The sequence below is a fragment of the Schistocerca nitens genome, chromosome 2 (assembly GCF_023898315.1).
Source record: "Schistocerca nitens isolate TAMUIC-IGC-003100 chromosome 2, iqSchNite1.1, whole genome shotgun sequence".
Taxonomy (NCBI): domain Eukaryota; kingdom Metazoa; phylum Arthropoda; class Insecta; order Orthoptera; family Acrididae; genus Schistocerca; species Schistocerca nitens.
The window spans coordinates 901,269,560-901,285,735 of NC_064615.1; the positions used below are offsets into that span (position 1 = coordinate 901,269,560).

The 16,176-nt window shown below is 37.1% G+C and overlaps 1 protein-coding gene across 5 annotated transcripts in view; it reads left to right on the forward strand.

The window, feature by feature from the left end:
* Positions 1-16,176, forward strand: part of LOC126237210 (microsomal triacylglycerol transfer protein) — a 207,680-nt gene that overhangs the window by 155,207 nt on the left and 36,297 nt on the right. For all 5 annotated transcript variants that reach the window (XM_049947089.1, XM_049947091.1, XM_049947092.1 and 2 more), the window contains one exon: positions 10,152-10,312. In XM_049947089.1, coding sequence (XP_049803046.1) covers positions 10,152-10,312 — 161 coding nt within the window. The remainder of the gene's footprint in view (positions 1-10,151; positions 10,313-16,176) is intronic.

A 16,176-nucleotide genomic window follows, 5' to 3' on the forward strand; every position in this document is an offset into this window, starting at 1 on the left:
GGGTTTCAGGAAGGATGCTTCATAGGATGGGCAATTGGTGAAATGCCATTTTGTAAATGGAAAGAAAAGTTCTGGGGAAGATATTATAGTAGTATTTGAGAATCCTAAAATAACACATAGTGGGTTTGAGAATTAATCTTCACAATGTAATCTCTGAAAATGCTAGTCAAAACACAAGTTAATGAACCTAGAGCAAAATATTATGTTACAATGATTTTTTGCAGTTCTGTCAGGGAGAAATTTTAAAATTTTTCTTCTTAATATGAACATTTTTCCATTTATTCTAATTTATTTTAAGTGACTAGGTTAATTTCAGTAAATACTTCAATTGACATCATTTGGTGACACCCACATTCCAACTTCAAACCTACTGTAGATGATACATTTATATTTGATATAGAGTTACAGAAAGTACAAGTATACTGTTTTGTGCTGAAAAGATTTCAAACTTCAGTCTGGTGCACAAATTAAGAGGTAGATCTAAATCTAATGTTATGCTTACCGGTCACAAATCACGGAAGTGGAATAAGCACACCTGTATGGATACTGGATTAAGCTTTAGACTGTAATGAAAATTGCTGTATTTAAATATTACATCCCAACAATGGAACTGTAAAGACATCAGCAATTCTTGCTGTAAAAGTCATGAGAGGAAAAAATTTAATTTTATCATTTAATCATTGCCATACCGAGAGGGAGGTGAAATAGCCCGGGTTTTGGCAGTTCTGCCAGGTGAGCAGTTCAACTTGGTATGGCTCTGCAAACCATTGGGGTGTAAAGCAAATTGGAAGATGTAACTTAAATCATTCTTTGGAGATATTTTGGTGCAGATTTTGTCAGTTAATGTGGACTATGGGTATGCCAAATTTTGTTAGAGCTAACCTGCTAAATTAACATTACAAAATCTCCTAGCTATGTGGAGATGGCTAGTAAAATATGAAAGCAGTATATCAAAATTGTACTTCATAATCAAATTGACTAATTTGGAGATAAACTGCACAGAAACTATCTACTTCATTAAGCCATCCCATGATGAGAAACAATAATTGAAAATAGCTGCAGAAAGAGATTTATAAAACTTTAGTATGCACAGTAGACAAGACAATCCTTCATAATAAATGTTCAGTAAAGTGAATTGGAGACCCCCCTCCCCCCCCCCCCCCTCCCACAGTGAGACAGATCAGGTAATTTCAAATTGTTGTGGGAAGAAACAGGCTGACAATTGTGTTCACAATATCTTGTGCCAGGAGGGGGTTACTGAATATCATTCACAGGACACATCTGGTTATTTACTTAATTTATAAGGACACTGCAGCAGGTTACATGTTACATGGATAAGTACAGGTAATGTTAATTAACATGGTGAATACTTATCACTACCATTGCCTGTAACAGCCAACAATTTAATATAAAAATGACTTAAACAATGTAGAGAACAACACAAATTAGTTACCTAGTGCAACATTTGATAAGTGATGACAAACCACTCCATACATGACATCAGTGACATTGTCGGGAGGTCATGAATACTTATTCAGAGGGTGGCTTGTTGCATTTTTCTCGTAGGCTGTTTCCAGCCATGTGAGGCAATGTCATAAAACCATACCTGGGTATCATGCCACTTTCTTCTCACCGAACTTGCCTAGTTCCATAGGATCACTACTCAGCCACACCAGGTCATAGGGAGAAGATGGGGGGAGGGGGTAAAATGACATAACAGATCTGAACTTCTCATTTTTTCACTTCAGGGTATTTCTGTGGGGGAAGAAAGTGACAGCACGGAGAACACTTTTTAAAAATATGAACAGTTAGGTATTGTGAAAAGTTGAAAAATGAAATTCTTGTGCAAGTCAATTGAGTTCTTACATTCACAAAACATGACCGCAGAAGGGTGTATATGCAGTATGCAGACGGGGGGGGGGGGGGGGGGGAGAGGATTTCATGGTAAAAAGTGTGCTTTTTCCCCAGGGGAAGGTAATTCTTTTCATGGGGAAGGTTTTATACATCATCATAGAACTTCCTGGCACTTTAGGAAGGGAAACAAGAGGGAGATAAAAAAAGTTTTGGAAAGATATTTGGTGTGCAGCAAGATGTACACTACTTATTTTCTTATTACAAAAGTACAAATACAAATTTCACCAAACACACCACATTAGTTTCCGAAGCACTGAAATCGAGATTGATATGTGTTTTTGTCAGCCAGTCATAGCTCATGTCATGTGGTCTCACCAACCAATGACAGCAGATATTCAGAGCATAGGACACATGATGTAGTCAGCCAAGGGCAACGTCATTGTTAATTAGTGTGAACACACAAACAGGAAAAGTTAATGGTTTAAATTAATATACATATACTACAGCTACAAGCAAAGCTAAGTTTTCACACATGTTATTGGTCCTTTTTTTGCGCGTGTTATCCTTTAAGATGTACACTATGTGATCAAAAGTACCCAGACACGCCCCAAAAACATACATTTTTCATATTAGGTGCATTGTGCTACCACCTACTGCCAGGTACTACATATCAGCTACCTCAGTAGTCATTAGGAATTATGAGAGAGCAGAATGGGATGCTCCGTGGAACTCACGGACTTCGAACATGGTCACGTGATTGGGTGTCACTTGTGTTATACTTCTGTATGCAAGATTTCCACACTCCTAAACATCCCTAGGTCCACTGTTTCCGATGTAATAGTGAAGTGGAAATGTGACGACACATACAGCACAAAAGCATACACGCCTACCTCGTCTGTTGACTGACAGAGACTGTTGACATTTTGAAGAGGGTCGTAATGTGTAATAGGCAGGCATCTATCCAGACCATCACACAGGAATTCCAAACTGCATCAGGATACACTGCAAGTACTAGGGCAGCTAGGTGGTAGGTGAGAAAACTTGGATTTCATGGTCAAGTGGCTGCTCATAAGCAACACATCATGACAGTAAATGCCAAATGATGCCTCACTTGGTGTAAGGAGCGTAAACATTGGATGTTTGAACGGTGGAAAAATGTTGTGTGGAGTGACAAATCATGGTACACAATGTGGGCGATCTGATGTCAGAGTGTGGGCATGGCGAATGCCCGGTGAACCTCATCTGTCAGCATGTGTAGTGCCAACAGTAAAATTTGGAGGCGGTGGTGTTATGTTTTTCATGGAGGGGGCTTGCAACCCCTTGTTGTTTTGCATGTCACTATTACAGCACAGGCCTACATTGATGTTTTAAGCACCTTCTTGCTTCCCACTGTTGAAGAGCAATTCGGGGTTGGCAATTGCATCTTTCAACACGATTGAGCCCTTGTTCATAATGCACGGCCTGTGGCAGAGAGGGTACATGACAATAACATCCCTGTAATGGACTGGCCTTAACAGAGTCCTGACCTGAATCCTCTAGAACACCTTTGGGATGTTTTGGAACACCGACTTTGAGCCAGGCCTCACTGACCAACATCGATACCTCTCCTCAGTGCAGCACTCCAAGAAGAATGGGCTACCATTCTCCAAGAAACCTTCCAGCACATGATTGAACATATGCCTGTGTGAGTGAAAGCTGTCATCAAGGCTAAGGGTGGGCCAACACCATATTGAATTCCACCATTACCGATGGAGGGCGCTACAAATTTTTAAGTCATTTTCAGCCAGCTGTCCGGATACTTTAGATCATATAGTGTATCAAACACAAATGTGCAAGTAAACTTTTAAATAATGAGAAATGGCTGGTCTTCTGGGCCCAAAATTTTTCTAAGTTTCTAATGCTCTGTGATTTAAGAAATTCAGTGTACTCTCATACATAACGTAATTCATCTTGCATGAAAGGAAATTGACTTTGAAAGTAACACTTCTCAAACCAACATTTGCAATATTTCCCCATGACCTGTTAGAAATAGGTTCATTTGAACAGCTGCCAGAGAGCACCAGAAAACAGGAATTACTATGCATGCACAGCTACAATGATACAGGAAGCCCATATTTGGTGTTTGATATGTTCATATGCCTTTTGTCACATTTCTGTTTGGAATTTCATGTGTATTGAGGCATCACCTGACCATGTGTAACACTGCAGCATGTTGTTTGGAGAGGACACATGGACCTATTATACTTGGGGCAATTGTTTTATCATATTTTGTCCAGATAAGAAACCCAAAATAAGAAAGCAGCCCTTGGCATTATATTCATTTCAAAACTAGACTTCACAATGTAAAGTGCCCTAATATTTTGTTATGTGATGTTCACATAATTTTTTTATCCGTACTCTGCAATACTGTTATCTAGCATTTCCAATCAGATTTACATCCACACAGCACTGCAAAAAGCTAGTAAGAACAAATACAAATTTTCTTGCAAATATTTAAAAAAATAAACTGTTGTTTGTATATGACAGAACTGAGTCAATAAGTATTTGGTGACCTTTTTCAAATTAACAACATTCGTCTGCAGTCAAGTAACTACAACTGGCAGTTTGCTTTCTACTACAGGAGTAAACATGAGTTACAATGATAAAACATGATGTGCTGCCAGTCTGTAATTTGCGGAAGAATGGCATTCTGTAAATTTAAGTTGTAAATAACACAAATTAAGAAATAAAGTCAAGCCTAGAGGAGGTACCAGACACGTGTCAAAACATGTCTTGCGATCAGAAACATTGTATTTCATGGAAGGTGGCTTTGTAAAATTTCCCTGCAGCTGTCAATGTATTTTGATAAAAAACATTTTATTTGGTTCTACTTGCAAAATTTGCTACTTAGTCATCTTCAAGTGAACATTTACTTATGCTCATACATATATAGCATTACCAGATCTTACATTATATCATAAAAGAAACAGGACACCAGTATACTCCAAAAGCATTAGAATTTTATCAACCATACGAAAATGCATAATTCAGCTTAAAGTGCACATTCATATGTCCAGATTCACACTGAAGTAGGCCTCTACCTTTTCAATGTGGTTCTTGGGATCGCAATTTCCTTGGAGTACCAGTACCGTATTATCTTGTGTTTGGTTCTTTATTATGGCATTATGTCAAGTGTGCCAGAAGGTGAAAATGTGCACTTCAAATTCATTGAAGAAAAAGAAATTAGCCAAAAGTGCAGAATGAAATACTTAGTTTCAAGTAAATTGGCTGCCTCAATGGAATAGATTAATAAAAGCGAAATTTCTTTAGCAAACTTAAAAAAATAACTGCACTACTCTGCAAAATGATTAGTGCTTGACTGCTAATAATTTGGAAATAAAATAAAATCAGAAAACTGAAACTAACAACATATCTTAGTCTACCATAATTATATGACTGTATTTTAACTTACTTGATAGCTCAAGGCCACAGAAATTTGTTTTGTTTTTATTTGATCTGAGAGCTGTAAACAAAGAGAAAAATAGCAAAATTATGACAATTCATGTGGAGACTGCTCGTGTACCATTGTGGTTAAAGTATACGGTGCATGGCAAAATGACACTATCCAAAACTGGCAACAACGCAGCTGTGACGTACCATGGGCCATAGATGACAGGGTTGAATTACTGATGCAGAGATGTTTATGGGTGAATAAACATGCAACTGTTGAGTAACTGACTGGCCAGATGAATAAAGGGGGTACGAGTAGTGTCTGCTCAATAAGAATTCAGCAAACATTGCTGCTGCTGACTGCTATTCATTGGTGACAAAGGTTTGAATTTGCATGCCATTACTGCAACTGATCATCCACTGAGTGGCGACCAGTGGCCTTTTCAGATGAATCATGTTTTATGCTCCATCAGTGTGAAATGTCTGAAAGCAAACACCCAGCAACAATCATTGGAAGGGTCCAGGCTAGAGGAGGGAGCATTATGGTCTGTGAAATGTTTTCATGACATTCTCTGGGTGACCTTGTCATTCCTGGAAGCTACAGCAGATCAACACATGTATGCACCTGTCTTTGGGGACTGTGTCCATCCCTACATACAGTTTGTCTCTCTTTGGCAGTGTGGCACCCACCAGCAGCACAGTGCAACATGTACACAGCTTACAGTGTATGTCCATGGTTCAAAGAGTACGAGGATGAGTTTTCTGTACTCCTCTGGCCACCAAACTCTCCACATTTAAACTCAATCAAAAATCTGTGGGACCACTTTGATCAGGCCATTCATACCACAGATCTTCAACTGAGAAGCCTAGGGCACCTGGGATGGAACAGCACAGCTCAACATTCCTGTCAATAACTTCCAGAACCTCAATGACTCCCTTTCTCTGCGCATCTTGTAGCATTCTGCAATGCAAAAGAGGGCTATTCAGGCTTTTAACAGGTGGTCACACAAATGTTCAACAAAATGTGAGAGATTTTTAGTTAATTTACCTTGGCACATTCCTGTGATAAACAGTAATTTACAGGCTGATGCCAATAATTTGCCTTCAGAACATCTTGTATGGTTAAAAATAATTTCGTTGTTATTAAACTTGTGCAAAACATAGTAAATACAATCCCATACTAATTACAGAGCTCCTCAGGAGACCATTATTGTACATGAGTCTGTGGATATGGTTTAGGCCTCTCACCAGAATATTTTTTTCATCAGCAAACATCTACATTTTCGAAGTCCTCCAATGTCTTTGGTAAATCATTTATATTGCAGCTTATGGGTACCCAGTAAATCATTTATTCAGATCAAGAACAAAATATTAAGTATTGCAAGATACCATACACTGACAAGCCAAAACATTATGATCACTGCCCACCACAATGTTGGATGCTGTCTAGTGGCATTGTGGGCACGCGATGCGGTAATAAAAGTAAGTAACTAGAGCAGACACAGATGGAGGATCACCCTAGCAAAGATATAGGCTGAAAATGGGGAAAAGCATTGAGATAAGTGACTTTGACAGAGGGCAGATTGTTGCTACACAGAGCCTGTGAATGAGTATATCAAAAATTGCTAAGCTGGTTGAATGTTCATTTTCTACTGTCGTGAGCATCTACAGAAAGAAGTAAGATAGTGAAACTACTACTAGGTGCTAAATGGTTGGACATCCATGCCTTCACAGAATGTGGGGTTTGGAGGCTAGTCTGCAATGTAAAGTAGGATAGATGGTAATCTGTGACATCTCTGCTGAAAGAGCAAAATGCTGGTGTATGCACAAGTGGTTTGGAGCACACTGTTCATTGTATAGGTATTGTTGAATATGGAGCTCCGCAGCAGACCTCCCCTATGTGTTCACATGTCAACCCAACATCATCATCAATTACGACTGCAATGGGCATGGGACTATCAGGATTTGACAGTCAATCAATGGAAATGTTTTGTCTCTTACAGTGAATCACATTTTTGCTACACTACATCACTGGTCATCTCTACAAATCCCATAATAGAGGTGAATGGTGGCTCAAAAAGTGCAGCATGATGTATGGAGGCTCGTGGGAACAGTATTATGCTGTGCTTGCATGGGACCTTTGGTAGTAGTCAAAGACACACTGACAGCTGTGAACCACCTGCACCCCTTTATGCTTGATGTCTCCCTGACGGCAATGTCATCTTTCAGCGGTATAACTGTCCATATCTTGAAGCCAGAACCATGGTGCAGTGGTTTGAGGAGCATTATGGTGAACTCACGTTGATGTCTCGGTGACCAAATTTGCCTGATGTAAATCCTATGGAACCCATCTAGGTCACTATCAGGGCCATCAACATGTACGCAAATCAGGGGCCCTATTATTTGCATGACCTGTGCGTAAAACTCTAATGTCACATACCTCCACAAATACACCAGCAAATTGTTGGATCCCTGATATGCAGAATCAGTGATGTATTTTGTTCCAAACATGGACAAGCAAGCTATTAAGCAGGTGGTCGTAGTGTTGTGGTGTATTTAATTTTCCCCACTTACTATTAAATTTTTGCCTGTTCTATCATTAGCTAATGTGGCATTATTTTCTGTTGTTAAGATAAAAAGATAAAAGACTACTCATGCAGGAGGATGCATTTAATGCCATAAAGTTTTAGTTTCCCCAGAAGAATTTTGTGATATACGCAAAGGCCTTTGTGGAGTTACAGACAGATATAGCAGGGTAACTTTCTTGCTTGATTCTGTCAGAACGGAGTTTGTAATATGACATATTGCATTCTCTGTAGAGAATCCTTTACAGTAGTGATACGGAGCTATCATTAAAACATTGTCAAAATATTGCAGTTTCACTTAAAATGTGAAGAGTTCTTCAAAACATTTCCCAAAATTTGCTAAGGTAAATGAATATTAGGTACTGGCACGCTACTTTCACCTTGATAAATGCCAGTTTATGAAGTGAGTGGTATGTATATATTCCAATTAATAAAACATTACAACAACAATCAAATTAAGGACATCTCTGCACTTACACCAACATCTACATTTACATCTAAACTCTGCCAACCACTGTGAAGTGTACAGCAAAGGATACTTCCCATTGTGCCATGTGGTTGGATTTCTTCCCATTCCATTTAAGGTATGGAGTGTGGTTAGAATGAGTATTCCAGTGCCTCTGTGAGTGCTGTAATAAGTCTAATATTGTTAATACAGTTCACATTGGAACAATGCATATGGAGCTGCAGTATATTCCTCACTAAATAATGCATCTTGAAGCTTTGAAAGCAGGCTTTCTCGGAATAGTTGAAGGTTGTCCTCAGGCATCTACCTATTCTGATTTTTTACAATTTCCATGATGCACACCATGGCTCAAAGAAACTAGTGTTCATTCATTCTATCCCTGTTTGAAAACATACATTATCCCTTTTAGTCATTTCTGATGTGGTTACCACACACTTGAGCAATATTCTAGGTGCACAAGTGATTTTTAAGTAGTCTCCTTTGCAGACTGACTACATTTTCCCAGTATCCTGCCTTTCCGTTTTTCCATTGCCATGCTTTTTATGGTATTTTACTTGGAGAAGATATTTGAAAATGCCCATTATTCTGGTTTGCAAATTGCAGTTTTTCTGTTTAAAATTATCAAGATTTATTTTTGTTTTCAGTTACCATTATGTTTTGCTGTGTATCATAAACATTATTAGTCAAAACTTGAGCATTTTAAGTATGATCAGAATCTATCTTACATAACCCAAAATAAGTGAAATAAAAGGAAACTAGTTCCTTTCTGTAGTCATTTAAAAATTTTACACTGCTGTGTCCCTGCCAGGTATGGTACAGCAACAGCATCAGAGGATGCCGCATAACAGGCTGTCTCAGTGTGGTGACATGAGCAGTGTGGTCAGTCACTTCATACCAGGGACTATTTTATGCTTGCCTTCACTGGAAGTGAAAGCTTAGTATATATTGATGTGCCTCATTACAATAAATGATTATTGTTTCTCATGTGTTGTCTAATGATTTTGTTGTAGAGATATTGTCCAGCGAAGAGTTTGTAGCAAGCGTACAAGCAGGCCACTTCCATTTAGCTGTGGTTAAATGTGGCAGGAGGTTTGCTTCCTGCTACCTATTGTTGGGCTGCTTGGGTGAACAAAACATACACAAATTTAGTATTTATTCTATAAACTACTTTCTGAATAAGGGGGAAAAGTAATGAATTTGCAGCTAATCGATCTCCTCATACCTTTATTTAATATTTCAGTCACCTAAAAATTTTTCACCAATAACCACTGAACATAACAGATTTAAATGTGAAGATCAATCCTCTAGTTTTTAAACTGAAAACTTTAAAGTCCTAGATATTGCATGTATATTGTTACTGATCACTTTATTTCATGTATAGATGGTATTGTTTTATTACTAGTTACAGTCTATAAACAAGAGCATCTTGAGATACTAACAATGCTAATGCAACATTTGAAATCTTCAAAGTTCTGTGCAGCACTATTACATTGTAATTTAGATGTGCTACACAATTTTTTGCATGATATGGATGGCATGCACAGCTTTGAATCTTTAATATCTTGCTAACAGTGCAATTAATATTTGAAGATGCTCAAGTTTAATGGATGAAACTAGTACCACAGCAAATAATACACAATCTGTGGCAGTTTATATGCATATTAATTTCTTACAGCCGCTGTGTCCTGTGAATGTAATGCCTACAATTACTAAATTTATCACTGAAATATATGTTTTGTCAGCAAACTCAAAATAATGACATGTTATTTTGATTTTGCATGTCCTCATAATTTTTAATACCTGCCTTTGTTTGCTAGCTTCATACAGTGTTAAAGGAAAATAAAAAATTTCTGAAGAAGGATAACCTTGGCACAATTCGTTCAGCCACTGCTTTCCTCAAGCTGCTAATGGTAGTAAGGGAATCAAAGAAAGAAGACCTCTACAAAATATTAAAATACACAAAGAATGAAGAAACAGTGTGAGTGTTAACATACCATTTTTTACCTTGATACTATAAAGTTGATTTCAAAAGCAAATATTTACTTTGCCATATAGTTGTCTGGCTTATATCATTTTCTGGGTTATCATAATAATTAGTGATAATTGAGAAATTTATTACTATAGCTTTGTAAGCGATAGAGTTTTGTGTGCTTTGATATTTATTTTGAGTAAAACATGTGCAGTAAAGAGGACAAAGTTGGAATGATTTATGACACAACAATTCCTCAGGTTAAACCAGAACTCTGGCAGCATTTAGGGAGTTGTCAGGGATATTTACTAAGTATTTTGGAGTTGGGGACCTGTGGTCTCCAGTTGTTCATCACAAAGTAGTTACATTTCTTTGGATTTCTCATCTCCATTTCTCTTTGTATCTGTATTGCACTGAAAGTATGTGCACAACAGTCCAGGTATCAACAGTATGCAATATGTTTCTTGTATGGAAACAAGCTTGTTTCTTTCATTCCCAGTATTTACTATTGACAACAGTAATATCTCAATTTCTCTTCATCCTCAAGCTTACATTCAGTACCACTGGATTCTGTCTCGAATTACTTTTCCTGGCAGTGATAGTTGTCCATTAGGTGATTCAGAGCAGCAGGATATGTTTATTGATTAAGAAATGGCAGATATGCACCTCATTTATGGGATCCTTCCACGTCACAAGGATTACACAATACACACATTTTTACTGTTTTGAAGGTATTGTCAGAGAAACAAAGAGAACTGGGGTAACAAAAAAAATAAATCATAGTTATATCATTATTACTCTCTAATAAACCATATACCAAAAACACATAATTTCCTGGAATAAGCTTCATAATTTTTTCAATGGAATTAAAGTTTATCCCGTGCAGATGATATATTGAACAATGACTTGGGATTACACACCTTTTGAGAATCATGGCAAGTCTAATTGCTTTTGAAGTGCAATTGCCACAGGTATTTCACATACTGTTGTCATAGATTTTGTCTTCATGGATTTTCCCCCTATTGATTCCCCAGGAATCCTATCTTAAGAACATATTGTTTGAAACTCTCTAGTTAGAGAGACATTTCTGACAAACCACTGTTTCCATTCTGCAAAAGAATTTCTGAATATGTAAAATGAATGTTACTTTAAACAATCAGATTGTAAAAATAGCTACCTAATTTTAAGTTGCCTACTATTTTGCTGATACTATGTACCCTTTTATTAACCTGTCCTTACACAATTACAGCTACAGTTAGATTGCAAGAATATCCACCTACTTACTTTCACTTCCATTCTACTCACACAAAACACCACTTTATTCTCATTTTGTTCTGTACAATATCAGTTGTACAATTTGTATTGTATGATAAAACTGGATCAGTAAAAAATCGATCAAATATAACTGGTACAGAAACCAGATTTCAGTTATGAGTCATAGGACATGAACAGAAAGCAGTAGTTGAGAAGGGAGTGAAAGAGGATTGTAGCATTTCATTAATGTTATTCAACTGCACATTAAGTGTGTGGTAAAGGTCACCAAGGAAAATTTGGAACTAAAATTAAAGATCGTGGAAAACAAGTAAAAATTTGGAAGTTTGCAAAGGACTAAGGCGATCAGCTGAATGGAATAGTCAGTGTTGAAAGTATGTTTTGGTCAGTATAACAAGAGTGATGGAATGTAGTAGTCTTAAATATGATGATGATGATGATGAGGAAGAGGAGGAGGAGGAGGAGGAGGAGGAATTAGATCAGGAAATGAGGCATTAAAAGTAGCACATGAATTTTGTTATTTGGATATCAAAATTACTAACGGCAGAAGTAGAGGACATAAATTGCTGACTAGCAATAGCAAATAAAAGTACTTCTGAAAAAGAGAAATGGTTTTAAAATGTAATATAAATTTAAGTTTTCAAAAGTCTTTTCTGAAGACACATGTCTGAAGTGTAGCATAAATGAAAGTAAAATGTGGACCATAACCAGTACATACAAGAAGCATATATAAAGTAATCTTGAAGTAATTTCCATAATCATGAATGTGAGTAGTTTAGCACTAGTCATAATTTGTTGTTAGTTTACTTTAAAGAAGTAGCCAGCAGTGGTTGCTTCTGCTTGTTCACGTATAACCCAACTCATATATCACTTGAAGGCTTTTCATCATGACGGGATCAACCAGATAGAAAGATTTTTACAATACAGCTTGACTAAAAGAAGTGACTGATTTACACAACACATCCTGATGGAATGAGGTAGAGTTAATTTGATAACAGAGGAAAGTGTAGTGGATGAAAATTTAATAGAGGGAGACCAACACTTGACTGCAATATGTAGGTGTAAGTGGATGTAGATTATGGTAATTATGCATAGACAAAAATATTTGGAAAGGATAGACTTGTGTGGGGAGCTGCACCAAACAAGCCTGTGGACTGAAGGCCAGAACAACAGCAAAATGGTAGTGAAAAAAGGTGTAAAAGCTACACTGAGAAGAAACGGACACATGTATATAATTGATGAAGTTACAGGTGTAAGTCCCAATGGATCATCTGAAGAAGATATACATTTTATTTGCTTCACAACAATCCAATAACTGCCATGAACGACAAGACTAATTGTTAAACCAGGCAGAAACTTGCAGAAGCTAAGTCTTGGAATAATCTTCTGCTTAGTTCTAGGTTTAAGGTATAGAAAATTGGGATTGTTGCAGAAGAGAAAAAAAATCTGTGTGCTGTGCAATATATGTAGCATGGCAGAGAATGGACATAAATACTCACAAGAGTACTGATTCTTTTGGCTGTCACTTTTCTCCCATTTTTGTGAGTACGAAGATTAAAAATGAAGGTAAACAAGGGTTTGACACACTGAATAAAGCCACAACTCTATTTAGTTTGGAGAAGGAAATTTCAATAAGTTCAGTACCGAGAAGAAGCTATGAGATGCTAGAATTTGCCAGTTCAGGCAGAGGGTAGGTTTAAAGGTTTATATGGCTAATAAACCAAATAGATATGACAAGTATGTTCGCATGACCATGTTCCACCTCTACTATGTAAGTATTTATTTATAAACAAAACACCTTTTTTGCAATATTGGTATTTAATTTCCCAGATGAGATTCACCTTCTATATGAAAGGAATCTTCTGTGGAGGTCAGTTATATTTTTAGAATGAGATTTTCACTCTGCAGCAGAGAGAGCGCTAATATGAAACTTCCTGGCAGATTAAAACTGTGTGCCAGACCGAGACTCGATTCTGGGCCGAGTTTGAGTCTCGGTCCGGCACACAGTTTTAATCTGCCAGGAAGTTTCAATTATATTTTTGCTTGTTCTGATGATTTCTGTTCATTCTCTCTGTGGTCACAGGTGAAAAGATATGAAAAAAAAACCTGACATGCACTGATGCTGTCTTTCATGTAAAATGTGAAACATGTCAGGAAATTAACTATCAGTACTGCAGAAAGAAAACTGGTTTTTTATAAACAAATATGCAAATAATACATTTAGAATGATGAGGTGCTGCAACATATAAGTGTGTCACAACAAAGACAATGGCAAAAAAATTAAGACCTGTAGCTGTTGTCAGACACAGTTGACACACCTTTATGACTAGCATCTGCCATGGTAGACTCTGGACTACTACATACTGAAGTGGTGGAGAAAACTTGCTTTTTTTTATTACATTATAGTGGCAATATCAAATACATGCATCATGCACAACATAATCACAAAGAGGACACAACTTACAACAATGTACATGCTTGGCATTTGCTGGAGAATCAACAGAGGGCTATCCTTCCCTGTGTTATTTCACAACTGCAGAAAGGAAGAGAAAAAGACAGGCATTATGAATTAAAAAAGGGGGGGGAGGGGCAGGAAGAAGAAATTTCTGATGGGGAAAGGTGTCAGAAATGGCGAAAGGTGTCAGAAACAACACATACTATGAATGTAGAGTATGTAAAGCGACTTGTGTATTGTTTGTTACTACTGCACTATGAACACTAATTTTCACTTTCATCTTGTGCTTTGTGTGTCAGCACATAAACTGGTTATAACTTTTTAAGTAATTAGATCAAGTATTTACTTACATATTTAAATAAAGCAAGAAAAACAATTCTTTTGGTAAAACTATAAAATTATGGGAGAAAATTGCTCTCCAATTCTGAACTTCAGGACAAATGTCAGTACTGCCAATACACACACATAAAACTACATACACTACCCTAGTTTGTGCAACAAATAGCTCCTTTCTCAGGGAGGAGAGAGGGGATAGACTGCGGAAGGTGAAAAAAGGAAGGGTACGTCATTAAGACCCCAGAATGAGAGGGAGCCACTTGTTGTGGGTCTGAATAACTTGCCCTTCGTTTTTAACCTTCCCTGTGTCTATCCCCCATTCTTCCCTGAGGAAGTAACTATTGGTTCCAAATGCTAGGGTAGCGTGTTTACTTTTATGTGTGTCTATCGACACGTGAAGGTAAGTACTGGAAAGCAATTCTGTACCATAATTTGAAATTAAAAAATCTCTTTTACAGTTATTTTCTACAAGCAATAGTACTAAACTGAAGTTTCATCAGTATATCTGGTTTCAACAGTATCAATAGCAAGATTGATACAAAATCCCTTTAGATGTTTAAAATTCCACCAGATAAATATTAACAAGTGATAGCATAAAAAAATATCTTAGCCAAATCACATGTGGTGGCTATCACCTATGAGACTGGCATCATAGGTGTTGAAGTAAATATAAGAGCTTTACGCAACAGAAACTCCGGGTTGGAATATGAACAATGTAACGAAAAGATAGATTGGTACTTACCATAAGGTGACACATTAAGCTGCAGACAGGAAAAACTAAAAGATACTTACAGAGTACCTTTTGGCCACAGTCTTAACAGTCTCACACAAGCAAGCACACCTCACTCACATACATGACTGCCAACTTCGGCAGCTTGGAGTGGAGTATCAATGATTATGCAAGAAAATGTTAACAACAGGTCTACAGACTTTTTAAGATTTCAATGCACAGTATTTAATTACAGTTCTACCACTCATTGTAAATTAAGATCCTGAATAGAAGCATGTAAACACAGCCTAGCTAGGCTCTGTTTAAAATGTCACTACTATGGATTAGCTACAGTTAAACCCTCTTTTCAACAAACTGACGTGGGCCCAAATATTTTGTCTCTCAATAGGAATTTTTCTTAAATGGAGGTTTTGCCACAGTAAATGGAAGGGCTGATCCAGAATCACAATTGAACCACGTTTGGGTGCTATAAATGATATTTAATTACAAAATTATGTATATCCTATGCTACACATTTAAATGCAGTAAACATATAATTATTACACGTTTTACAGAACATATACTTATTTTTTTTTTAAATTATGAAGTCTTGTTTGTTTTGTGCTTCCAACATATTGTAACAAAAGAAGTTATCACTCCAGCTGGTTGATGTAGGTCGGAACTGATTCATCTCCATTAAAAGATGAAAAAAATCCTAATAGTACCAGTTCTCTGGAAAGCAACAATGAAACTTGATGGAGTGCCCTCCTTTTCTTCTTCTTCATCTTCATCACTGCCAGCTTCTGACTGTGCTCCTTCATTCAAAAGCATTTAACTTGCATCAATTGCAAGTGTGGAAGTCAGGATGGCACAACACAACAAATAATACCCTAGAATGCTACATTTTCAGAAAGATCAGTTTTGTTACTCCATTATTCTTCGGCAGCAACTGATGTACTACAGCTAGCCATCATGAAAAAAATGGAATACAATCTGCTGTGTTACAGAATTTCAGGCAGTAACAAACATAGCCTGTACATTGCTGAGCCTCATCACTTCCTTTCTCTCAAACAATGAAATTGACTTCTATGTAACTGCCAC